The 27947-nt window shown below is 37.2% G+C and overlaps 2 protein-coding genes across 2 annotated transcripts; one reads left to right on the top strand and one right to left on the bottom strand.

Moving 5' to 3' along the window:
• The first annotated feature begins 215 nt into the window (after nt 1–215).
• LOC129722807 (serine-rich adhesin for platelets-like) lies at nt 216–3350 on the top strand. The gene has a single exon (XM_055676575.1). The coding sequence runs from the start codon at nt 252–254 to the stop codon at nt 2838–2840; it is 2589 nt and encodes an 862-aa protein (XP_055532550.1). The 5' UTR covers nt 216–251; the 3' UTR covers nt 2841–3350.
• Nucleotides 3351–24665: 21315 nt separating this feature from the next.
• On the bottom strand, nt 24666–27063 carry LOC129722229 (double-strand break repair protein MRE11). Its single transcript, XM_055675525.1, has 4 exons — nt 26822–27063; nt 26168–26770; nt 25254–26101; nt 24666–25095 (listed from the first exon to the last, which is right to left on the bottom strand). Exons 1-4 carry the CDS (start codon nt 26925–26927, stop codon nt 24757–24759), a joined length of 1896 nt encoding a protein of 631 aa, XP_055531500.1. The 5' UTR covers nt 26928–27063; the 3' UTR covers nt 24666–24756.
• Between the last annotated feature and the right edge of the window lie 884 nt (nt 27064–27947).

Genomic DNA, 27947 nt, shown 5'->3' with positions numbered 1-27947 from the left:
TGCGCTATTACCTACAAAAACATAGAGAAAGTAGTCTTATCTACAATGTCAACATTTATGACAACAGTTGCAATACGATATCTATAATTTGTATCTAAGTCATTGTACAAAAGAAAGCACTTTGATGTGAATCAGTTCTACAGTCACTCAACTCGTGACTTTCTGTGGTGGTATAAATACACAGAATTTATTGGCATCATCAGTAGTATCTTGGCTATCGGTCTACAGATCTAATCAAGCCTTGCATCATAATGTTATTTGGACTATTGTGTGTGTTATTGTGCTTCCGTGCAATTTTCACTGAAAAAACGCAATGCCCCGAGCTAAACAATCCTGCTTACGCTGTTCATATACCTCACCCAACTGAATGTGGAAAATTCTTTACCTGTGTATGGGGTCAATCAGTGCTACAGAATTGCCCAAAAGGTCTCCATTGGAACAATCAACTACAAACCTGTGATTGGCCTAATAACGCAAACTGCAATACTGATATCGGATCGCTATGCGTAACAGGCGATATGACACCACACGAAGATTGCAACAAATTTTATATATGTGTAAATGGCTATAAAATGGTCCACATATGCCCTTCTGGATTAAATTTTAATTCAAAGGCTAATGTATGTGATTTTCCTATTAATGCCAATTGTAATGTAAACTCTAGTACAGTTACCAAACCATCAATAACTGTAACAGAAAGTACAAGCACTGAAGAAGATCAGTTTACATCTGAAGAATCGAGTACAGTAGAAAGCCCTTCTACTGAAACAACAGAGAAGGATACAACGGATGCTGAGTGGTCATCAAATGAATCAAATGGATCGACGGTTGTGGAAGAATCCACATCATCTTCATACCTTTCTACATCTGAAGCAATTACTGAAGCACAATCGAGTACAGTGGAAAGCAGTTCAACTGAAACAACAGAAAAGGATACAACAGATGCTGAATGGTCATCAACTGAATCAAATGGATCGACGGTTGTGGAAGAATCATCAGCATCTTCATACCACTCTACATCATCGCAATCACCATCTACAGACCTGTCTACATCTGAAGCAATCACCGAAGCACAATCGAGTACAGTAGGAAGCGTTTCTACAGGCTCGTCATCCACAATCACCGAAGCACAATCGAGTACAGTAGGAAGCGTTTCTACAGGACCGTCATCCACAATTACCGAAGGCAGCGTTTCTACTGAAACAACAGAAGCTGAGTGGTCATCAACTGAATCAAATGGATCGACGGTTGGGGAAGAATCATCAGCATCTTCATACCACTCCACATCATCGCAATCACCATCTACAGACCTGTCTACATCTGAAGCAATCACCGAAGCACAATCGAGTACAGTAGGAAGCGTTTCTACAGGCTCGTCATCCACAATCACCGAAGCACAATCGAGTACAGTAGGAAGCGTTTCTACAGGACCGTCATCCACAATCACCGAAGCACAATCGAGTACAGAAAGCAGCGTTTCTACTGCAACAACAGAAGCTGAGTGGTCATCAACTGAATCAAATGGATCGACGATTGTGGAAGAATCATCATCATCTTTAGACCCGTCTAAATCTGAAACAATCACTGAAGCTCAATCGAGTACAGTAGGAAGTGTTTCTACTGAAACAACAGAAAAAGATACTACGGATGCTGAATCAAATGGATCGACGGTTGCGGAAGAATCATCCTCATCTTCAAACCCGTCAACATCATCGCAATCATTATCTTCAAACCCGTCTACATCATCGCAATCATCATCGTCAGACCCGTCTACATCATCACAATCATCTTCAGACCCATCTACATCTGAAGCAATCACCGAAGCACAATCGAGTACAGTAGGAAGCGTTTCTACAGGCTCGTCATCCACAATCACCGAAGCACAATCGAGTACAGTAGGAAGCGTTTCTACAGGACCGTCATCCACAATTACCGAAGCTCAATCGAGTACAGAAGGCAGCGTTTCTACCGAAACAACAGAAGCTGAGTGGTCATCAACTGAATCAAATGGATCGACGGTTGGGGAAGAATCATCAGCATCTTCATACCACTCTACATCATCGCAATCATCATCTACAGACCTGTCTACATCTGAAGCAATCACCGAAGCACAATCGAGTACAGTAGGAAGCGTTTCTACAGGCTCGTCATCCACAATCACCGAAGCACAATCGAGTACAGTAGGAAGCGTTTCTACCGAAACAACAGAAGCTGAGTGGTCATCAACTGAATCAAATGGATCGACGGTTGTGGAAGAATCATCATCATCTTTAGACCCGTCTAAATCTGAAACAATCACTGAAGCTCAATCGAGCACAGTAGGAAGTGTTTCTACTGAAACAACAGAAAAAGATACTACGGATGCTGAATCAAATGGATCGACGGTTGCGGAAGAATCATCCTCATCTTCAAACCCGTCAACATCATCGCAATCATTATCTTCAAACCCGTCTACATCATCGCAATCATCATCGTCAGACCCGTCTACATCATCACAATCATCTTCAGACCCGTCTACATCTGAAGCAATCACCAAAGCACAATCGAGTACGATAGGAAGCGTTTCTACTGAAACAACAAAAAAGGATACAACAGATGCCGAGTGGTCATCAACTGAATCAAACGAATCGACGGTTGTGGAAGAATCATCATCATCATCAGAAGATCAGTCTACATCTGAAACAATCAATGAAACAGAATCAACGTCAACACAGGTAACGTCAACACAGATAACTAGAACACAAGAATCAACAGCTGGTTCGCTATCAACTGAACCAACCGAATCGAGAACGACAACGACAGCAGCGCTAACAACAACTTCAGATGTTTATTGGACCTGAATTACACGAGAACTGGTTATTTATTTTTAATCTATTGAAACGATTAAATCGTCAAGTACTGTCAAATCATCAGAGTCAGAAGATCAGTGTACAACGAATCGAATTATCGAGATAAAAATTGTTTACTAGCACATGCTCCAACAACTATAACATGCAAATAGGCAGTTAAAACTTCTTTTGCAATTTAAATATTGTGGAACGTAAAAAACAACTATTGAACAATGGTTGTGTGAAGAAATAGTTATAATCAACGAGGGAAGAACTGTAAACTGTTCACACAACTTGCAATGAAACGAATTAAAACGAATATTTAGAAAACGAAGTATAATAACCGAAAATAACATTGCTTTCGTTCGAAATGTTGCAGTTTCACATACCCATCTATAGTATCTCTAATTTTATGTTGTCTTTTTTATTCATATATAAACTAAACAAAAAAAGTGTTTCTCTATTACATTTCTTTATCTTGTATCTAAACGCCGAATAAACTTATTTTATCGTGTGTCTTCATGTGTTGTTATACTTTGATATAGGGGTACCTGGGGTAATAAGCACTATTAAGGGTTTTTTATATTTTGATCATTATACAACATTGGTTTTATCTCTCAGATTTAACAAGAATATGATCTGCTTTCGTTAACTGGTGCGTTTTAACCCAGGAACCCCTACTTCAGAAGATAAGGAATATTTCCTTAGGATTGCTTATGTTCGCATCATAACACATAACCTAATTTTATAAATTCTACGCATTCCAAGCAATGGTATCTTGGGAATCTACAAGTTGAGAGCAAAAATGTCAAATACCAGCAGTTTCTGTTTACCAGACTCTCACTTTCATGCATTATGAATTTTCGAAACACACTCTTCGTAAAGCATGAAATTTTACGCATATTGCTTCTGACAGTAATGAACTTCGCACCATGGAAGTAGCGCCCCCAACCCTTTTTTTTTTTTTGGTGGTCTGGCCTATTTTTATTTTCGAAGCTGATCCAACTCCCAGTTTTCTTTTTGTGTTCCATTCTGTCAAATCTCAAAGTGACGATTGACACAACCAACTATCAGTGTGGATTTACTTTTCCTTTAAAAAATCTAAATCCTTTGCAAGCAGTAAATTTTGTTTCTATTAAGAACTATTTGCATACCGGCAAAAATTCTAATACGGAATTCAAGTTGCAGCTGCATTTCAGTTCATTTTACAACAACGGAAAAGCGCAGGAGGTGGGTAGCTAATTGCAACATGTTCGTTGTTGATACAGGAACTGTGTGCGAAGTTTGTTAACAATATGAGAAATGTTGCTAGACCAAAATTCACAATAGACAAATAGGCAAAATGGTTGAAACAGGCGAAATTCATTTTCAAATGGCCAAAAAAATGAATCAATTTTGACGAAATCGGTTTCATTTTACTGGGAAACTATCCTAGTTTTTTTGTATTACTTGAGAACTCGACGTGACCAGTCTACACCGGCAATGTTTCGTATTTTAGGAGTGTTTATGTTAAAATGTTGTTTCTTGGGTGTAGCACAGACTAACAGACATAACACTTCAAACAAATTTTCAATCAAATCATCGTTTGGGGATGATACCAGTACTTTACAATAGTAACACTAGATCCATCTGCTGTCATGTTCGTGCTGCGTCTTGTATTGCGACGTCACCGCTAGCGTACGTGCATGTGTCAAATTGAGAACCACAAACTATGTGTGAGATTGCATGACGCTCCAAACGGTGTTATCGCGCAATGACTGTTATTTGATTGGAAATTTTAAATGATCGTTTTTTTTGTGGCGATGGAGCTTGATTCCAGTGATACGTCTGTAAGTCTGTGGGTGTATCGATCTGAGCTTCCTGTTCCATTGACTTTAGACATACGAAAGTAAACTGCACCAAATTTGTCGCTGTCGAACTTCCCGAAAAAAACCATGTTGGTCTTGGGAAATAATGATTTTCTAATCGAAACAATTCATTGCTAACAAGGATCTCAAACAGTTTGGATCCTGCACTTAGCGAAGTCACACCACGGTAGTTTGATACATCACGCTTATCCGCACGCTTAAATTATTTCAGCTGTAGGGGCTCCAACAGAAAAAATAGCAAAGTGGTTAGTAAACGAATTTCAACCTATGCCCAGTAAATTCCCAAGGTGATCGGTTAAGAGTACGAAGTTTTCGTTGAAAATTTGAAATCTTCGGGTAACATTGGAGCGGATGAGATAATGGTCTCGTTTGACGTGACGGCTTTGTTACCAAGTGTCCCAGTGAATGAAAACTTGAATCTTCTTGAGGATTGGCTAATTCCCCAATATTAGTCTCATGAAACTAACCCGACTTTGTATGAAAGAAAATTATTTCACTTTTCGAGGTAAATTTTACAAACAAACAAAAAGAGCTCCAATGGGTAATCTTCTTTATCCCTTCATATGTGAGCTATTCATGGCAAACATAGAAAACAAATTAGAAACCAATAACGTTTTACCAATACGGTGGTGGAGATATGTGGATGATATTTTTTGTATTTTGAAAGAGACGGAACTTGATACGTTTTTCACATCTCTTATTAAAATTCACAGAGATATAAAATTTACGATTGAAAAGGAACAGAACAATAGTCTTCCCTTTCTAGACTTTGTTGTTGTTAGAAATTCTAAGGACTTAGAAATTGAGATTTTTAGAAAGCCCACGAACACAAAACGGGTAATACCCACTATTCTAGTCATTCCTTCCAGCATAAAACGGCATCCTTCCACCACATGATACATAGGATGGAAACCCTACCCCTCAGTAAAATAGCCAGGAAAGAGGAATTGGAATACATTTTCGAAGTTGCAAGAGTAAATGGTTATAATGAGAGCACCATTCAAGCCATTATAAACAAAAAGAAGCGAGTTCAATCTTTTACAACACTCACACCAATTACAGAAGACCTGAAAAGAATAGCTGTTGAATATTATGGGGCCTTAACACGTCAACTTCACTCAAAAAGATTTGGCATGGATATCGTCTACACTAGTAGGAATACCCAACTCAAAACAATATTGGGCTCCAATAAGGACTCAATTGATGGATTAAATAAAGCAGGGGTTTAAAAAGTTGCTTGTTGCCACTGCAACAAGGTTTATATTGGGCAAACCAAAAGAAACCTGGGAATCCGTTTTGAAGAGCATGTGGCAGAAGTTACCAAAGCATGCAAAGTTTCCAAAAATGATCCACCACACCTTTTCAAATCAAAAGTGGCTGAACACATCTTTAGTGAGGGACATCCACTAACTTCGGATAACATTCACCTGCTTCGCCCCGTTAATAATTTATGGAAGTTGGACGTATCTGAAAGTTTAGAAATCTTCAAACAACATCCATCCACACTGCTCATTAAAGACGTAGGTAGTCATTTTTCATGGCTTTTCAAAAACCTACCTGAAAACCCTAGATCCAGTACAGGACAAAAACAACCACAACATATTTTCACAATTTTCCATCTACCTACTTCTACCTACACGCATATAAAAAGGGGGTTACTCAGTTATGCTCTTCAACAGTCCACATGAGCACTGATGATGATTGTATATAGCAACCGAAATACGTATCTACGGACGGTATTCGATTTAAGGATATTCGATTCTTTGTAGTAGAATTAAATGAAAACATAACCTATTCTCAATATTCAATTCCATTCTACTAAGAAATTTATTGACTTTAATTTTTGTACAATTTTCTCCACCATTGCGATTGTTTATTTCTGTTCATTTATCGTTCTGTTCTGTTCATTTATCGGTATCTCTACTACCACTCCTCGAATTTTAGGAAACGGTGAACATTTGTGTTCTCTTAATTTGTATTGTGTCGTGTCAAATAAATGTTGTGTGAACAAAAACAAAAGTGTTCTCTAACTGTCTACACCGTAACCCACCTTAAGAACTTGTAGATCTGTAGCCGTTTGATCCCCCAGTAAGTAAAGTTGGCCCTCTTCAACGACATAGAATTTGGCATCTTCATTGTTATTTGCTGCCTGAATCTCTGAACAAAACATACCAGTCCTTCATATTAGTAAAAATTCTGCCGGTAGTGTTCTCACATCTTATCGATAGTGTAATGTTAGGGAACACAACTTTGAATCCTTTACTCAGACGTTGTTTTCTAAGTGGTATGACCCCCAAGTAAGCGCGACTTGATGGAAGAGTATCCTAGAAACTTCAAAGCGGAATAACTCAGAGTGGAATAACTACGCGTAGAAGGCATACGCGTAGAAGAGTTTTTTTCCACCCTGTATTGCTGGTTATATTATTATTGAGTGATATCACTTTTTAATCCTTGTTTGCTTTTTTAGACTCCAGCGTGGAAGCAATGTTTATGAGCGTGAGAGTAAATATTTTTAAGTCTTTTGACACCGAATGGCCTTATTGTACTAAAATTTTAACCCACGAACACCCGCTTGTCAAGGCGAACTTTGTAACGGTACAGCTGCGAATCTATTACAATTAGCCTGTCAAAACGTACAGACAAAAATGTTGTGCTGTGGTTTCAAATTTATGAAAAAAACTGATACATAATATATTTTTAACCAAAAGCGAGAATGACACAAAACCTACAACCTCAGCATTTTACTCTCGGATGAAATGTCCACAGTATTTATATAGCATACAGATTTATCCCGAAAGTACACACAACAAACCCGTCGATGGTGGAATACGGGTCAAAAGTGTAAGAACCATATACGAGTCACACATTGAGGTCAATTTATCTGAGCAAAATATGAAAATCAGAATCAACATATATGACTGATAAATAAGTATGGCCAGCATAGGCGAAAGAGATTTAAACAAATGTTTATTACATTTAAAATCCACTACAATTCTGTTGTAAAATTATTCAACATATAAAAAAATAACTCTTCCCTTCTCCTAGATTTTTTCAAACAAATTATTTTACCCTAATTCACCTCTAAATACACATTCGATTACACAACTGGCCGCAAATCAAACCGAAATGGACCCACCCGGTAATACTAGTGCCACGTCTGCCATCGATGGACTGTAATTTATTGGAATTATTAAATCTGTGTGCTGATGAATTTGACATCCATTATGTTTATTAATTTATAGCACATTCCCCAGAATGCAGCAACAACTGTGTGTATGCAATTGAAAAGAGGATCATTGTTCTCTTCGATAACGATGGGGTGTATTTTCGCCGCTTTCAAAGAGAAATGAACATGCCACTGTCGCATCGTTCGCGATGGACCTCTGCAATTGGTACAGAGGCAATTGCGATTTTTCCTGGCTTGATTAATGAATTGTATTTTGTTTCTTGACAAGGGTACAAGCTGGGCATTTTTAAATAAGAATCCACGAACGAAGTCCGTAAATAGAGAAGCTTTGATTTATAGACCAGATACGATACAATATTTCGCATAACGTTAGGAAAACGTTGTTCCGTATTTTGTTTGGTTTCACTTAAGCCATCCATTGGGGATTTTTGAAAAAAAATGTTCTGCACTGCTCTGGTGACAAAAAATACTTATCAATTAAAAGTATTTTAGTTTAAATTATAAAAATTTAAATTTTCTGGACATAACAAATGTGATATATGCTAAAAATTGAAAACGGTTTTGTCACGGTCAATGGATAACATTTTAAATTATCTATTATGAATTTGAAGTACGTACAAGAATACTAATCCACAAGTTCTGATCCATGTCTATCGAGTACTAGACTATACTGAATTCATTGAGTCTGTGTCAAAAAAACGACATCAAAAAAAAACTTTCGAATGCGAATAGTTAAGCTTTTTAATCACAGCTTTTCTAATAGCTGCTATTATTGGTCGATCCAATCAAGCTATCGTTTTAATTTCAATCTAAATTTAAATTGTGACCACTCTTTAGTATGGTCAGCACCAGCCTGAGCCGTAAAATTTGATGAAATCGTCAACTAATCTCTTCATCATTACCGTTATTGCCATTGGCAGCCGTTGCCATTCCAAAAAGTTCCGGTTTGATTTTGACCTTCTATTCGTTGCCCACACCGTACAGCAAAACATCAACAACCCACGTGACACCGAGTTCTTCTTGGCCACAACTGACTGTAATTATTCAAAGTCATAAATTAATTAAAATTTAATGCCAAAATTAAATCGACCCGATACTTTCCCCTTTCTTCAGCTGTCCCATGCACATGCTCCATTCGAAGAGCGGAAAATTGGGTGGAAAATGAATTTTTACTGGGTGCTAATTTGACCGTTTGTTTTAAGTGCCTCCATCAAGTGAGTCTGGTGCGTCTGGTCGTACATGCTGGTAGCAAGCGGCTAATTTTGCAATCATCCGGACATTTTCAACCGTCGACAAACTCCGAATCCTATTATAATATTTAATAATCATATGGCCTCATCTGCTTCCTCGCCTTCCTGTGTATAAAATAATAATGATAGTAATAATAACTGGTGCTCCGTTAGTGTTGGCAGAAAGAAGAAGACTGGTCGACTCTGCAATCAGCCAACCTGACCTGACATGTCGTTCGGCGTCATTGTTATTGTTATGATCGATTATTAGCACTCTCGAATTGCATTTCGCTCAATTTGGGGTCGAACAGGTTCAATCTTTCTAACATAGGGAAATAAGAACGATATGGCAGTTAAGGAGTGATTAAAAAACGGCAAATGAATGCAAATTTTTGAACACTGCTCAAAAAGTCACAGTTTGGAAAGGATATTCGAAATACTGTTTTGTTAGCTGAGACAGTGAGGGGGCTTAGTGAAAGGTTATAAGATTAGATTTCTATCTCGTTACTCAGAAAATCGAATTGAATTCCTAAAATTGTGCAGTCTTGTATGAAACAAAAGACTGTTCCGTAGAGAATCAATGCGGTGTTATACTAAGGCACTCCGCTGTATTATATTGAACTAAAAACACTGTTTCGTGTGCTCTTTGATTATTAATAACATTAATAGTTGGTTTCGAGGGAAGATGCTGATTTAACCAGCCAGTTGACATATGTTGAAATCTGGTCGAAAGAGACCATTAGAAATGGAGCTTGCTTCGTTTGAAATCCGGAAATACTGTCAGTTGTAGCGCAGCGCTGCTAGTGGTCGGATTTGAAATGTTATGAGAGCTATTCGTTTGGAAACTATTCGCCTTTTAGTGCTGACCCAAGAGACAGTCCCGGCTACTTTGAAAATCGATGATGATCGATCACTTCCGATTTCACTGAAACTTTACACAGTTGTTTCGTTTTGATAAAGATATCATTTTATAAATTCAGTTATTCGCTTTGACTCACGACTGCTGTTTCAAAAGGTTTTTCCAAAAATGTGACTGATGAATAAAATATTCTATAGCAGGAAAACGGTTTGTTTGATTGAAAAAGTGTTTTAGACAAAGTTGTAGGTAATACAATTATGATTCTTACTTACTTTACTTCACTTTTGCGGCGGCAGACCGATTATCGATCCAGTGCCGAATCTAGAATACGTCGCCATATCACTCGATCTTGGGCTGCAAACTTCCAGTCGCTGCTTTTTTGCTAATCGTTTGCTAAACATCCTAGCTACATATCCAGTCCACCTGTAGCCTGTCGTGTTTTATCCGCTTGACTATATCCGCCGATTCATATACCTGGTGCACTTTATGGATCATGCGTCTGCGCTAAATTTTCCAGTTTGCAGCCATTGACTGACCGCAAGATTCTACGCTCAAGTACACCATGAGCTCGCAGATCAACCGCTTTCGGTGTCCATGCTTCATGGCCATAGAGGGCCACCGGGAGAAGCAGTATTTTGTAGAGTGTTTGTTTTGTACGGGGTTTGTTTGCGGCCTCGGATAATACTAATGAAGTCGATACCTTCCGCAAAACTTTGGAGCATGTGAGACTTCGTCATGATGGTGCCGCTTCTCAGCACGCCAGCTCTCCGTATAGCACCTTCCAGTGTGATGTCGAACAATAAGTTTGACACCCCGTCTCCCTGCTTCAAACCATTTAACGTCACGAAAGTGTCTGATAACTCACCGGCTTCCCTGACGCTTGATGTGGAACCATTAAGGGTGGCACGAATCAGTTTAATTAGTTTTGTTGAGAAACCATACTGGCGCATTATCTGCCATAACTCATTTTTCTTAACTAAGTCGAACGCTGCCTGAAGTCTATGAATAGATAGTGATTATGAAAGTTTAATTCTCGAAATTTATCGAGGATTTGTCACAAGGTAAACTTTTGGTCCGTGATAGAGCGTCCCCCTCGAAAACCACATTGGTATTCGCCAACAAAGGTTTCCTGCAACAGCCGGAACCGTACATGATTTTGTACACAAGAGTTATACCACAGACAAACAGACGTGCCTCTTCGAACAAAAATCCTGAAAAATCTTCAGTCTTATTCGAAACGTTACACTCATGCGCCCCCATGTGAGCTTATTGCCTACTAGCTTGTTTTCGTAAAACGGTTTTTGTCTTTGCTAATGGGTGTGCACGCTTGCTTAAATCAACACAAGCGGCATTACTGTGGTTTTGTCTTTGATAATGACAAATAATGATGCACGCTTGCTTATAGCGACACTAACGGCATTATTGCCCACTAAGCAAAATTTCAAAATTATCGTTATTTTTATGGTCGATGAAATCGTCATCGAGTGGCACGTCTGTTGGTCCGTGGATATACTACGATAGCTACTACAGTCCAGGGGTGGCAATGTGCAGCTCGATTCGAGCGATTTTCGCTATTTTCGAGTACGTCATATACTGGGTCGTTCCATACGAAGTGTCCAGACCACTTGGATACGACCATCACGGATTTGGCTCAAAGTTGGGAGAATTATTCATCTAGGTTCACTTTTTTTAACAACATTCATTTGACATCTAGGTTCACTTTGAAAAAATCCCAATTTTGGTATCGACTGGAATACTCCCCGATCTGTAGGACCCTCATCTTTTTTTGCAAAGTCAGGCATTTTTTGTTCAAAATTTCTTTTTTCTTTTTCTTACAATTCTTATACGTAAGATATCCGTAAAATACTGCTAGATGATTTTTAAAGCAAATAAACTAAGGAATCCAGAAAAAAAAATTTTTAACCGAAAATGTTGCCAAATATATTATTTTTGTATTTGAACACAAAATTTATATTTTACGGCAAATGCAGCCATTTTTATTTTGAATTTGATAACTTCATCGTGTTTTTTGAAAAATTTCATGTAAGAAACAACTATCACCCCGAGGTAATAAGAGTCAATCTCGAGATATACCATTTTTACCAAACAAGTTTTGAATTTCTCCATTTTAGATCAAACAATCATAATTATTGACAAATATCTGTTAACCTTCTAACCCAAATAACGAACCAACGAATGATATTTAGGATATTTCTACCTACCAAGGAATCCGACAATAGTTCCTTTTCGCAGCAGTGTTGCCATTTTTTCTTTCAATTATTTCCCAACAATTATTTTTTCCATTAAAAGTTATGGGTTTATCACTCTTAATTTCATTTTTTCTCTTCATTGCACTTTCGTCGCTATTTAGTTGATATTGTTTTATTCTACGATAATATGAAATTGAAAATAATTTTATTTCAATTTTCTCGTCATAATAGAATGAACAAATATGAAAAGGAAATAAAATACAACAACATACGTAACAACAATTTGCTTACCTTTTTTTTAGTTTTGCGTGTTTTCATTAGTTTAAACGTGGAGCCCGTTGTTGAGTTAGAAGCCGATCTCATAATGATGGAATCGATACTTGAAGGAATTGCAGTATCAAATTAAATCACGAATATCTCGTTTATATTACAATTACTCATCGCCCAATCATGGAGCTGCTTTGGCAACTGAATATTTGTGCTTTGTAGACTCGCCCTTGTTGCCAATCGTTTCAATGTGCCTCCAAGTCCGTTACTCGGTCCTTTCCCATGAACTGTGGCAAAGAAATGCCACTCGGCAGAAACCCTAAAAATTTTTTCATGGAACAGCAGGTTAGTCATATTGAACCGATTCATGTATTGCGAAACTACACCATCAGAGAAATAAATTATTTGATATGATAAATTGTTAGCTAGCTCTATTATATTTTCAGCATAATCGTCAAAAGATAGATTTATGAAAGCGTTCTAAGTTCAACCCCATGGCATAGTTTTTTGATCCTTCCGCTTCAAGAAGTTTTGCCTTACTCCTAGAAAGGTATAGCAATCACTGGAAAAACCAAAGGCACAAAAGTGCTCCAAAGGGTCGAATCTCGTATATCAATCGACTTAGTTTGACGAGCTGAGCGTTTTCTGTATGTGTGTGTGTATGTGTGTGTATGTGTGTGTGTATGTGTGTGTGTGTATGTGTGTGTGTGTATGTGTGTGTGTATGTAACGCACTCCCAATCTCACTCGATTTTCTCAGAGATGGCTGGGCCGATCTTCATGAAATTAATTGCAAATGGTCTAGTTGCCCCATAAGAACCTATTGAATCTATTGCAATCGGATTTTAAGTTTAGAGGTTATGTTTAAAAATGTAAAAATCACGAAACATCATTATCTCAGAAACTACTCAACCGATTTTAACAAAATTGGTATCAAATGAACGAGCTACTTAAAAAACCCTTAACTTTTGAGTTTCATGAAGATTGAACATGTGGTTCAGAAGTTATTTAAAGAAACGTGTGCAGGAGAGTGTTAAATCTCACTCATGTTTCTCAGAGATGGCTGAACCGATTTCCACAAAATCAGTATTATTTGGGAGGTCTAATTACCCCATAAGACCCCATTGATTTTTTTTGCAATCGGACTATTACTTTGCCTGTTATGTTCAAAAATGTGAAATCCAGCTTTGAAAAGAAACATATTCCGAACACTACTCAAACTCACTCACTTTTCTCAAAGATGGCTGAACCGATTTCCACGAAATTAGTGTCAAATGAAAGGTCTAGCTGCCCCATAACACCTTATTGAATTTCAATGTAATCGGTATGTTACTTTGTCTGTAATGTATCAAAATATGAAAATCACGAAACTTTATTATCTCAGAAAGTACACAACCGATTTAAACAATATTGATATCAAATGAACGGGCTAGTTGAAGGTTGATTGATAAATTTTATATTGATTAAACATGTGGTTCAGAAATTGTGAAAAGAAACATGTTCCGGTGACTTTTCAAATTCACTCGTTTTCTCAAAAATGGCTGGACTAAATTCAACAATCTTAGTGCCAAATGAAAAGTTTGGCTTTCCTATAGGTTCCCATTTTATTTGACTATAATCGTGTTTTCATTCCAACCGTTATGTATTAAATTATAAAAACAACGAAAGTCTATTATCTCAAAGATCACACGACTTATTTGAACATATCTTGTGTCATTTGAACGGGTTGTCTCTCAAACTCACAAGTAAGAAATTTCATAGCAATTTGATATGTGGTTCAAAAGTTATGAAAAGAAACGAAATTCAAAGACTATTTAAAACTGTAACTGCTTTGATCAAAACATATGGCCTCAACAAAATTTAAATTTGGTATTGTGCTATTCGTACGTTCCCGGTATTGCTCGTGATTGGAGTGGACGAAATTCAAAGTCATTTCTTTTATTTCGCTATTTCTTCAGCACGAATATTTTACTCCTAATTAATATTTTTTTTAACTTTTTGCCTTTCTCCTAGAAAGGTATAGCAATCACTTGCAAAACCGAAGATATGAAAGTACTCCAAAGGGCCGAATGGCATATATCACTCGACTCAGTTCGACGAGCTGAGCATTTTCTGTATGTATGTGTGTGTGTATGTGCAGATTTTTTTTTCACTCACTTTTCTCAGAGATGGCTGGACCGATTTAAATGAAATTATATGCTAATGAAAGTTCTAGTTGCCCCATAAGACCCTATTAAATTTTATTGTAATTGGATTTTTATTTTAGAAGTTATGTTTAAAAATGTAAAAATCACGAAATATCAATATCTCAGAAACCACATAACCGATTTCAATAAAATTGGTATCAAATAAACGGGCTATTCCTTAACTTTTGAATTTTATATAGATTGAACATGTGGTTCAAAAGTTATGAAAAGAAACGTATTCTGAAGACTGTTTAATTCCACTCATGTTTCTCAGAGATGGCTGGACCGATTTCCACAAAATCAGTGTCATATGAAAGGTCAAGTTACCCCATAAGACCCCATTGATTTTATTGCAATCGGACTATTACTTTGCCTGTTATGTTTAAAAATGTGAAATCTAGCGATGAAAAGAAACATATTCCGAAGAATACATAAACTCACTCACTTTTCTCAGAGATGGCTGAACCGATTTTCACGAAATTAATGTCAAATGAAAGGTCTATATGACTCATAACACCCTATTGAATTTTACTGTAATCGAACTGTAACTTCGTCTGTAATGTACCGAATTGTGAAAATCACGAAACTTTATTACCTCAGAAAGTACACAACCGATTTGATCAATAGTATCATCAGATGAACGGGCTAGTTAAGGGTTAACTGATGAATTATGATTTAACACGTGGTTTCAAAGTTTGGCTGCCCTATACGTTCCCATTTTATTTGATCGAACTAAGCAACCGTTATGTATTGAATTGTTAATAAAACAACGAAATTCTATTATCTTAAATATTACACGACTTATTTGAACATACCTAGTGTCATACGAACGAGTCACCTCTCAAACTTACAAATAACAAACTTCATAACAATTTGATATGTGGTTCAAAAGTTATGGAAAGAAAAGAAATTCAAAGGCTATTTAAAACTATACCTGCTTTGATCAATATATGTGGCCACAATATAATTTAAATGTGGTATCGTACCATTTGAATGTTCCCGGTATCGCTCGTGATTGAATTGTTCGAAATTAAGAGTCATTTCTTTTATTTCGTTTTTCTTGAGCATTTGCATTACGTCAAATTTCATATTTTATACTTCTTTTACAACATCATTATTCTAGAACCCAAAAAAGGAATACACATGGATTGAAGCGTTCATGTAAATCTATTTTTACAAATGATAAGTTTGAATGAGAAAGGCTGGGTCTGACCGCTAGGTGGATTAATTTAGGTTTTTTTTTGTAAATGAAGTAGCGCCCCAACGCAAATAATACGTTTTTAATATTTTCGAAAGATTTAAAAATCATTTATTGAATCAATTGAACAGGGAAAAAATTCTGCTGCAAGAAAAAGATTAAAAAATATCTATTTTTTGGTTGCTTAGTAACCGAAATTTTTTTAAAAATGATTGAGACATTTTCCAAAATATATGATTGTTTGATATACAAAGGGAGCAATTCAAAACTGGTTTCTTAGAAATGGTATATCTCGAGATTGGCTCATGTTACCTAGCTGTTTCTTACGTGAAATTTTCCAAGGAACACGATGAAAAAATCAAATTTAAAATTTAAATGGCTGCATTTGCCGAAAAATGTAAATTTAGTTTTTAAATACAAAAATAATCTATCTGGCAATACTTCCGGTCAAAAAATTTTTTTTTTTTGGATTCCTTGGTTTATTTTTTTATAAATAATCTATCAGTATTTTGCGGACGTCTTACGTCTATGAATTGAAAGAAAGACGGTAAAAGAGATTTTGAACAAAAAATGTCTGACAACGTTGTAACAAAAAGGGGGGTCCCACAGAGCAGGGGTATTTCAATCGATACCAAAATTGAATTTTTTCAAAGTGAACCTGAATGAATAATTCCCCCAACTTTGAGCCAAATCCGTGATGGTCGTGTACAAGTTCATGCTTTTTCGTGGTCACTTCGTATGGAATGACCCTACTGCCCAAACGGGCGTATGACTCCGAGGGCAACTCTTCATCAACCTTTACCCTAGGCATGATCCGATGAATGGCACGATACAGCTATTCCCTCCCGACCTTGAAAAGCTCGGCGGGAATGTAGTGCAGTTCTTCAACTGTTTAACTGCTTTCTTCACCTCGTCAATGGTTGGTGGATGCACAGCTTGTCAGGGCCGGCGTCACATTATTTTCCCGAGTGGGTAGTAAGGAATAGGGAAGGTTCATGGGTGACAAAGGCGTACCCGGGGAGGGGAGGGGGGGTGACCTGATACCTGAACAAAATTTTACGAAAAGTCGACATTGCATCAACAATAGGGGGCCAATGGAATGTTTAAGAGAAATTAGATTTTGGAATTTCGTCATGTTTCCCATTAAATTACCATGGGAGGCAATTATATAGACTCATTTGCAAAAGTAATTCCACGTCCTTGCGAGTGGCTTTCCGAAAGTTTACCGGAACATTCGCCATGGTGGACGAAAACATGCGTGTAGGCATGTTTTTGACTTCTTTCTTCATTCTATTTATCATTTCCTCCTCAATTTTCGCGTCAAGATTATTGAGGTAGCTCTCACGCTTCTGGTTTGTCCAGAAACTCTGGATGGGATGCAGCTGGGGAACATTGGGTGGGTTGGCCGACCTGGGTACCGCATCGATTTTCAGCCGCTCCATCTCCTCCAACGATTGCTTCGAGTAGTGGGCCGACACCAGATCCGGCCAGAGCACCGCGTCTTCGCCCCTACGGTATTTCTTGATAAACGACGCAACTTCCGGCAGGCATTTCATACTATAAATTTCCCCGGTTGAACCGACCTCCCGATCAAGCGTACGCAGCGATGTAGCCACTTCCCCCTCGGTTCTCCTCTTAAGCATTCTTTGGAGCTTCTTGTCGCTCAGGGTCGTCGGCCGTCCGGAACCGGTCTTTCTTTCGATGCTCTGATTGTAGTCCAGCAGTGCCAAGATGTTGTAGATACCGGAACAAGCATAACCGGCGTCCCTTTTCCGTACGATGTCTGTTTTCGAAGGGGTAACGTTCTTTTGATCGCGCACACTTCTGAACGGAGTAGCTTCACTGTTTTCTGTTGACTCATGCTACTATGATTGATGCTGCATGGGTAGTTTCGTCAGTGCATGTAAAAGTAAAATCATAAAAAATCGGCCTTTTTCGAGCATTTTTTTCGAAGCTAACGTTAGGCCTCAACAATTTTGTCTTCTCGAAAAAAGTTTCCATCCAAAATTTGAGCTTAATCGAACTTCTGAGAGGGTTTCACTTACAGTCGTGAAAGTCTTACATTTTTGATCAACCTGAAAAGGCACGAGAGTAGTTCTTGAAGTTTCAGAAATCGATTTTTTTATAGCAAATCTCTTAGAAATGCATAAAATGTCGAGAACTGATGTTGTTGCATGAAAATTTGTTTTAAAAACAAAAGTTAAATTTCAGTGACATGGAAACTTTTGCGTTGGGAGACTCGAGCCACACCAGAACACACAAGAGACACTCCCACCTCGAACATTTCTTTCATCCATCAAAAAACTGTAACTTTGACCGCTTTGAGGCTCTACTTCCCGAAGTTCGATTGAGCTCAAATTTGGCATGGAAAATTTTAACGAGAAAACAAAACTTTAGAACTCTATCGTAAATAAAATTCAGAACTCTATAAACTCTCGCTCAACGATATCCATCAAAAAATCTGTCGCTCGCAACAATACAGTAAAGTCTTTTTTTACACGATTTTTTTTACACGGTTTCATTTTACACGATTCTTTTTTACGACGATTTTCCAAATAACACGATTTTTTTTACGTCGTTTTCCCAAATAACGCGATTTTTTACACGTTTTTTTTTGCACGATTTTTCGTCTTCGCGTAAAATTGTTACAGTAAGTAGCAGTAACGGTAACAAACTATAATAGGCTGTTTTTTACAAAGTTTCATTTTTACACGGTTTTTGTTTTAAAAGATTTTTTTAACGACGTTTTTCCAAATAACGCGTTTTTTACGACGTTTTTCCAAATTACGCGGTTTTTTTACACGATTTTTTTTTTGCACGGTACGTAGAATCGTGTCAAAAAGAACTTTAGTGTACTTTTTTTGGTTTTGTCCGATAGTTCCGTGTGGGTAAGTACCCACTAGGATATTTTCCGAGTGGGTACTACTACCCAAACTACCCACATGAAACGCCGGCCCTGCAGCTTGTAAATCATTCTCAATGTCAATCCTGCTCCGTTCGACGCCTCGAAATAGATGTACGGGTTAAACACTTAGAAATATATTATTCGACCTATGTTCAGCCGTCAGCTGAATAAGATTAGTTATAAAAATGTTTATTTAGCCAAAAAATGTTTCTTGGGATGTTAATGCTACAGATAGCCATGTCATGGCTGCAGCGAAATTGATATGCCTCAGGGTACAAGTGCTTCATATATGACTTGTTCGAATTCTGCCTCATTGATCAAATACAGCCTAATGAGCATTCAAAGAGCAAAAGAGTGAAACCAAGCATGGCCTCAGGCCGTTTTCGTCGTCGCAGAGCGGAAGTTTTCTCTACCAGCTACTAGGCGGAAGAAGTCTTCCTGCTCGACGTACGCAATTGCATCTCCAAAGACGATCTTGATGTCATGTCCTGAGCACTCACTGTATGTGTTCTCAAGGAGATCATAGAACTTCTCCTTTTCGACATCGTATTTATCATCAGTCGGTGCGTACCAATGATGAAAAAAATCGGTCGAATAAATATCAATCAGTAGTCCAAACTGATTCTTTTTCGCTTTCGATATTTCAAAAGAACATGTGGTGAAAAATTTTTACTTGCGATTTGAATTACTTTATACTTTGAAGCCTTCAACCAAGGAATGCATTAAAAATAATCGAGAAACATGTTTGATACTCTTCAAACTAAGCCTCCCAGAAGGGTGAGGCACCCCCAAACTATGTCCGATTGAGCTTAAATTTTGCACAGATGATTTTTTGGACCAATAAACAAAATGTACATGGTTGGTTTTGGAAATTGGACATGACCCTTTGCGCTGCACTATAGGATTTCAGGCGGACAAAAATCGGAAAAGTGACTGTCGCCGACCTATTTCTCTATATTTTTTATAGAAAGTAGACACTCTAACTAGGAAAAGTTCCAAATTTCAAAACTGTAGCAGGTACTATACCTGAGATATCGAGATATGAAGATGAACAATGGTGAAAAATGCACTTTTTCTTCGAAAAAAAGTAAAATATAAAAAAAATTTCGCGCATAATAACAGAATAACTATTGATTGTATTATATTTTTGTAAACGTTGGGCTTTCAGAAAAATGTGTGGTTGTGTGGTTTTATGGGTGAAAAAAAGAAGATAAAGCACAATAAAAAGATGAAAATGGAAAAAAAATCATTATTTTCAACTTTGTTGGACAGCATCTTTTTACTCCCAAGAACCCCCGTGCTGGGTCCTTGCTTTTTTCAACTTTCAGGTGTCTACTAACGAATTCAAGAGTCTAGCTGCGACCACCTGCGACCAAGCGTTTAAAACCGACTTGAAGATTTCTAGTTTTCATGAGAAATATTCAAAATCCGAAAAAAAAAATTTTTGATCATGTTAACATAATTGTTATTCAGTGTATCATACTCTCATAAACGTAAGTGATTTGGCTTTCAGGAGAATGAGTGGAAAAAGAGATAAGTAATAACAAAAAGAATAAAATGATAAAAAAATCATTATTCACAACTTTGTTGGTCGGCATTTTTTCACTCCCAGGATTTCCAAGGCTAGGTCCCAGTTTTTATTCAAGTTTCAGGTGTCTACTAACAATCTAAGAAAAGTTAAGTTGCGATTACCTGCGACCATACGATTAAAACCGTTTGATAATAAGAAGAAAATGAGAAAAATCATTACTGTCAACTTTGTCAGTCAGTATCTTTTTACTCCCAGAAATTCCAAGGCCAAGTCCCTGTTTGTATTCAAGTTTCAGGTGTCTACTAACAATCTCAGAAAAGTTTAGCTGCGATTACCTGCGACCAACCGATTAAAACCGCTTGACAATAAGAAGAAAATATTGTTGGTCGATATCTTTTTTTTCAAGGAGTTCCAAGGCTAGGTCCCTATTTTTATTCAAGTTTCAGCTGTCAACCAACCATTTCAGAAATGCTAAGATGCGATTACCTGCGACCAAACGATTAAAACCGTTTGGCAATAAGAAGAAAATAAGAAAAATCATTATTTTCAACTTTGTTGGTCGGTATCTTTCAACTCCCAGGATTTCCAAGGTTAAGTCCCTGTTTTTATTCAAGTTTCAGGTGTCTACTAACAAATTCAAAAGAGTTTTGTTGCGATTACCTGCGACCAAACGATATAACTTTTTTGGCAAGTGATCAAACTCTACTTTTTGGAGCAAAATTGAAGCATATTAGAAAAAACGTTTTTTTTTGCTTATGTTTAACTCTAGGACGCCTTGATCGATATTCACCAAACTTGACACACATGTTCCATACACATTAGAGGTTGTCAAAAGCCTATTGGAAATGGTGGGGCAGCCACTGAAAGGGAGAAGTGCTGGATACCGAACGAATCCATGATTTATTTCCTCTTTTTATACCAAAAAATACTCCCCTCTATCAAAGTTTGACCGTAATATAGTCACAAATGGTCGGTGTTAAGTCAGACCGGACCAAGTGACATTTTGATCATTTCAAGAAAAACGAGTTTGAAGTTTGTTGCTCTGGGAATTTTGAAGTTTTCAATATTTTTGCGCAGTTTTGATGTTATAAGTTGGAGTAACTCTCTAACTGTATCATGCAATGTGACAATTGAAAAAAAGGAGTGCCGTGAGCTCAAAAAGGAGAGGTTTGTAACTGATTAAATGTACTTGGTCCACTCTGATTGAATCAAAGAAGAATCATTAATGACTTGGTCCATTATGACTGAACAATTTTTTTCTTCACATAAATTATGACTGAACAATTGAACAAATAATTTTAGTTCATTGATCGTCGAACATTCAAAAAGATTTTTAATCTACATGGTTAGCTTCTGCGACATCAACAATTTTCGAAAATAGTTTGAATAAACTTTAAACTGTGTTTGTTTCAACAAATCAATGGTAAGAGCGGAATGTTTTAATGGAACAAAAATATGGTTAATTTACTCAATTAAGTTATTCGTAATCATCCACTTTCTCTGCAACTTTGGCAAAAATTGCCGTAGAATTGATAATGGACTGGATGGTTTTCTCGTGTTTTGGTTCTGGAATTTCTGTCACGTTTGAATGTAGTGCTTCAAGGACAGCTTCATGAAAATTTGGTACAGGTTCTCCATTATCAATTAGAAAATAATATTGAATAGATATTGACAGCATGCTTTACACACTTAAATGTCAATCGAGTCAGCTTCTTCTTGTATTAATATGAAAGGTCTTCTCCAAACAATCGTTTGTGTTGCCTTTAGCTTTGTAGTTTCATTACGGGCATAAATCTAATTAGCTTGCATAAAACAGTACCAAACATACACTTACCACTTATTTCAACCTCCTGAGGATATAATTCATTGGTAAAATCATCAAGTTTTAAGTCAGTATTACTACTGTAACTTGAACTTCTTTCTGAAATTGTGGAACGTTGTGTCACCCACACAAATGATTAACGTTTCTCATTTACTTTTACTTTACTGGAAAAGTATACTTTTTTGACTAACGGGCAAAGAAGCATTCCGATAAGTTGCCTGATAGTGTTGAAATTCATTTATGTTGACTTCAAACCGATGCTGTAAATTCCGATAATTTCAACTTTTTTCTGCTTAACACCAGAGTCTATGGTATATAGAGTCGCGCGAAGAGAAAATCTATCGTTTCGGCAACACAGTTTTTGTGCCGTTTGTTGCCAAGAACTATACAGTTCTGTTTTTCACCATGCATAAGCGAATATCATTTTTTGAAATTCTTCACAAGGTACACAGTTTTGAAAGATTACACCGGTGATGTTTTGTTAAATTTACGTGAACCAGTGTACAGGTTTAATGTTGGATTAAAATGTGTAAGTAAAACTTCGGAAAAACACATATTCTTTATTACGCTCAATTACAACACTTTTCATCCACTCCTAACATTATCACCTTGTTTATTTACATTGCTCGATTGGTACCCTCGTTTGACACTGATTTGGTTCCTTTGGTTTCATCTTTGCGGGACTCTTAAACATAGACTCTGCTTAACACATGGTTCACTTTGTCTGCACACTATAAGGCTGATATCAGGTCATGTTAGTGACAGCAATAAACGGTTCAAAAACACATTCAAAACCACGGCAGTACGCGAAACTTGACAGATTCCGATGGGGGGTGAGTGAAAGAGTTCTCTGATACAAAGAAATCCGGAAAAACGCTTGAAAATTCTTCCGTTCGTTCGCTTTTATCAATAGCTGACCGAAGGCAGTCTCCTTGAAAATAAACACTTGGTCCATTCTGACTGAACACTGTGATCGCTTTTCATTGGTCATGCAGACAAAAATCATGCTGTTATTTCTGCTGTTTTAGAGATAAATAAAATCTGATTGTTGTGTAATGTAGCTTAAGAAAATCTTTATCCAATACTATCGTTATCTCGTTTTTTTCCAATTTTATGACTTGGTCCGGTCTGACTTAACACCGACCAAATGATCCTAAGTAACTTGTTTTGTTCATAACAAGCAGAAAAAATACCCGAAATGTAGAAAAAATGATGAAAATATTTTTGTCCGCATGCTTGTATGAAAACGTCTCATAGTGCGCTGCCCTCTGACCATAGAGTGCCCTCTCCAAAATAACTCCGAGATCTCGAATCTGTGTTACTCTCGATAGAAGCTGACCGGACATAGTGTGTTCAGATAAGATTAACTTCTTTGTCCGATAGGGGATGATACTGCATTTCTGAATGCCTTCAAAAAAAGTATCTGAACCACCATTGGCTGAAAATATTCACTAGTCACTGAAGCAGACCGCAATATTTCTCACAACATTATAAAGTTTAACGTCATAGGTATACAATTTACGGCAACCATTCGAAAGTTTTAGAAATATCTACATCAATCACATGAAGAGTAGCGGTCCGAGATTGCTACACTCAAAATATTTTTCACGTTATTGTTACGTGAAATTTCCTGTACTTATTCATTTTCTGTCAGTTTTCATGATTAATGTGACAAACATAACATCTACGTGAAAATCACATGCTTACTATGTTTTATCACGTATTATCTACGTGAACTTGGCAAAGTCAAACAGAATGAACTCTCCGTGCGAAAATATACAAGAATCAAAATGGCGAAGCTGTTGTGTAATTCGGTCTCTGAACATAAAATTGATTTCATCGATGACTTGCCAATGAGTGAGATTTAGGAAAAACCATAATTCGACATGGAATCTTTAGCTTACAGATTTTGTACAGATTCAGTTCAAAGATCCAGGAGTTACCTGAACATAAACAGTAGCAGCTAACAGTAATTATAGACGGTGGATGTCTTAATATTTGTCAGTTTTTATGTCGTTCAATCCATTTTCAAATTGGAAATTTTGCATGCCCGTGCGATTTATCTAGCAACATATTTCAAAAAATTCTGAAATCTAATTTCTCTCTCAAGAATTTGGGAAACCACAATCGAAATTAATACGTTTTATAAAACGTAGTAGCTATCCGTTAATCAAATACTTTTCACTTTGCCGGTAGTTAAATTCTACGTGAAAATCACATGAAACGCATATGTCTACTGAATAATATTCACAGGATAAATCATCTCACCAGATCACGATGAACTCAAATGACAATCACGTAAAACCTACGTGAAACGACAGTGGAAAATATTCACATAACTTTTCCGGTAATCATAACGTGAAAAATATTTTGAGTGTACCTTTTGAACTCCAAAGAAATATGTGGACCGTGCAGAAAACTGAACTCCTATCTTCACTCAGAGTGTTCGATGTATCAAATAGGATCCGAACCATAGCCCAAGAGCGGACGAAACTCCAGGTTTCTCGATATGATGTCTCTGTAGTTTTATTCCAACTGAAGACATCATAAAAAGTCTCAAAAACATCTTTTTAGCAAGTTGACATCGATTTTATTAACAGAAACGATTGTTAGGTGATTGAAGAAATTAACAGAGACAGTTCTATTTTAGGAATACGAAGTTAATGTTTAGTCTTCTTCATCTTCGGAAATGTAAACAACTTTTGAAACGTTTCTAGCACTTGAACGTTTCTCTTGTTTGACAGTGCTATTAAAAAATGAACCAATGCTGCTCACGGTACTGCTGGCAGCACCTTTTCCTCGACCTCTACCGCGACTAGGGCCGCTATTGGACGTAGTAGAACGTGAGCCTCTACCGCCCCTACTACCACGACCGCTACCACGGTTTGTAGTGGTAACATTGGCTTGAATGCTCGTCGACTTGGATTCATCATTGTCGTCATCGTCGGCTAAAGACCGAGAGCGATCATTTGAATCTATTCGTTTGTGAGTACGACTATCCAACATCTGAAATCAATAGATAAAAAATGTTGCAAATAAGCCTGATTCAATCAGTTTCAATCGAAGCAAATGTAAATGAATTGACTATAAATATTCTAAACTAGGTAAATTAGGTTTTATAGACAAATTCGGTATCAAACATCAAATTCTGTGTTATTCTATACCTTAAGCATTTCGCCATGAGTTTCTCGTTCTTTATCGTGAAATTTGAATAAAATTTCTTCGATATTTTCTTCATTTACTGTAAACCCGTCAAGATACTGCATGGCTTGTTTCTCGAAAAACTTTATAATGTTCTCAGCAGCATCATCATCTTCGTAATCGACCATACGCCGAGTTAGTTCAGTCATACTTTTCGATGACAAAATTTCCAATTGATTTTCTTGTGCTGCTTCCTTGAAATACCGCTCTACAACTTCTTCCGCGCGCTTAGCTGCAGTCTCACGTTGATTTTGATAAGCTTGATTGAGCGCTTCTTTATCTAACGGCTTAGTTTCATCCTTAACCCGCGAAATTTTTCTTTTAAAAGAAATCATGTCCTGAGGATTGGCAACTCGTCCGCTATACTGTTGACCGAATCTAATCTGATTAAACTGCTGGTCAACTGAGGTCACTTCTAGCCGAAGCCGAATAAGAGGTAATTTTGGTTGCTTTACATTCCCAGTTAATTTTTCCTTCGCTCTTTCGATCATTTCTTCTACTTTTTCAGATGCAAATGACTGTACCTTTGCTTGTGCATCACCTTCGTCAAGTTGCAATTCCTGCACCAGATTGGCTAAATTAATAGATTCAAATATAAATGGTCGGACCGTCTGCAGCGGAATCGGGTCCAGGCGGAACTGTTTTTTATAGATGCTGAGAAGCCCGCAACATTTATCAATAGATTCTCCTTCTGCCAACGAAGTAGCAACGGTCGAACCCGGCTGGCTGACATAAAATTTTTTAGTGGGATTCTCTTCCGGTATGATACGACAGTCATGCTCATGGCCCCAGATAATAAGATCTAGAAAACCTACAAAGTGAAGAAAAAAACATTTTAATAAACACAAAAGTCGCTTAGTTACTCCATAGCACGTACGTGGAAGCGATTTTTCTGGCAAATAATTTTTCGGTCCACGGTCAGCCCGGTTTTGATGTAGAACCATAATGTTGAACCAGTCAGTATCTTCAGGTTTTTCAAGGAACACTTTGGCCTCGTTAAACAAGCGCGCCAGTCTTGGATCGCTAATGTAGCTGAGTCCGTACAAGGCTAGCTTTGTTTCACCTTTCTTGAGCAGTATGGGACTAATATTAATTTTATTGAGATCTGTCCATTTACCAAAGTAATTTACATATCCGTTGGTACTCAGTAGATCAAGAGAACTGATGCGACCAAAACCACTTGGGTCATCATGATTACCGTGTATAGAAAACACTGGAATTGCAATATTCATGTTGGGATCTTCATAGTTCACAGTCTGGTTTAGCGATTCCAAAAAGTTCTCATTTTGATCACTGAGAAATTCTAGTTTAATGGGTTTATCTCCCAACATATAAGTTTTTAGTAGACGAGTACATCGGTTCAATGTGTTTGTTGATGGGTTTGCTATGTCAAACAGATCACCGCCAAGAATAACTGCATCAACATCGTTTTCCAATGCATGTTGAAGTACTTCTTCAAAGGCAATAAAACTGTCTTCTCCTAGAAATAGTTTTCAGTTATTTTTCATAAGTTTCACAACTGTTGAATTACCTCTAATCACGTCTTTTTCGTTGTGCCCTAAGTGTATGTCACTTGCCACAAGAATCTTAATCACTCCCTCCGGATCGATCGTATTATTTCGCGTTTCTTCAGACATGTTCGCAACGGTCAGCAAAAAAATAACAATACACTAGTTAACTTCCGCAACTATAAGCGAGAAGCACAAGTATAAACATGAAATTTAAACATGTTTACATATCAATTGCCGGTAACCTACTGTAGGGATGAACAATATTTTCATCGATACTGACGAAATCGATACTTAGGTCAGAGGTATCGCGCAGGGTTGTCAACTCTAATAATGAAAATATCTGTGAACGCCTATAAATACACGAGAATAAAAGGTGAGGAGGAAGGTGTATTTTTCTAGTATTAGTAAATGCTTCAAATTTAAACAACTAGACGAACTCAATGGTGAACTATTTGGCCTCAACTTTCTCATTTTCAACTTTCATTCATCTCTTTATTTCTGGACACAACATCTTCATAGATATGAGGTTCGGAGACTTAGTATGGAATGTAAATTTACTCTAATTAAAATGTGTTCATTATCACTAGTTTCTCATGCTTTTTCTAATGGAATAGGTCAAAATTATCGTAAGAATAAAAAAAACGAATAGTCGCTCCAATTCCTAACACCTTGTAAACAAACCTTCCTGAGCTGTCAGTTAGGTTAGGCCGTAGCATGCAGTGATTTACGACCCGCATTTTTTTAACATTGCAATTTGCTAGGTGCACTCTAGAACAGGACGCAACAAGGATAACCAAAAATCACCCAATGTTCTGTCAAAATGAAAGCCCTGAATGTCGATTTTATCTAGCGCACTGTTAAATTTCTTTATTAGTCGGTAAGGTTGGCCGTGCTGCGAAAACTATCGATATTTTTTGTTTACACTGTTTCTGCTTACCAAGTGAATGAACAGTGTTTAGTTCGACAATTTTTCGAAACCTTTTCATCAGCTAGCTGGCATCTCTATGTTATTTGCATTGCCTCATCGCAGCTAACATCGCAGTGGATCCGCGATTTGCGGGCTCCAATGACAGATGCTATGTTATGCGAATGAGAAGTGGCGGTGATATGCTATCTCGTTTACACACACGCTGAGATGTTAGCCCT

This window comes from Wyeomyia smithii, chromosome 2 (genome assembly GCF_029784165.1).
Source record: "Wyeomyia smithii strain HCP4-BCI-WySm-NY-G18 chromosome 2, ASM2978416v1, whole genome shotgun sequence".
Lineage (NCBI taxonomy): Eukaryota > Metazoa > Arthropoda > Insecta > Diptera > Culicidae > Wyeomyia > Wyeomyia smithii.
Note: the sequence above shows the minus strand (reverse complement) of the source record. Positions and strands in the feature narration are given on the sequence as shown.

Bases quoted from the DNA above. Each gene is read 5' to 3' on its own strand.
- LOC129722807 (XM_055676575.1), top strand. From the start codon at position 252: ATGTTATTTGGACTATTGTGTGTGTTATTGTGCTTCCGTGCAATTTTC.
- LOC129722229 (XM_055675525.1), bottom strand. From the start codon at position 26,927: ATGTCTGAAGAAACGCGAAATAATACGATCGATCCGGAGGGAGTGATT. The intron at 26,102-26,167 runs GTACGTGCTATG...TTCACTTTGTAG, and splicing joins GCCAGAAAAATCGCTTCCAC to GTTTTCTAGATCTTATTATC. The intron at 25,096-25,253 runs GTATAGAATAAC...TATTGATTTCAG, and splicing joins CTCATGGCGAAATGCTTAAG to ATGTTGGATAGTCGTACTCA.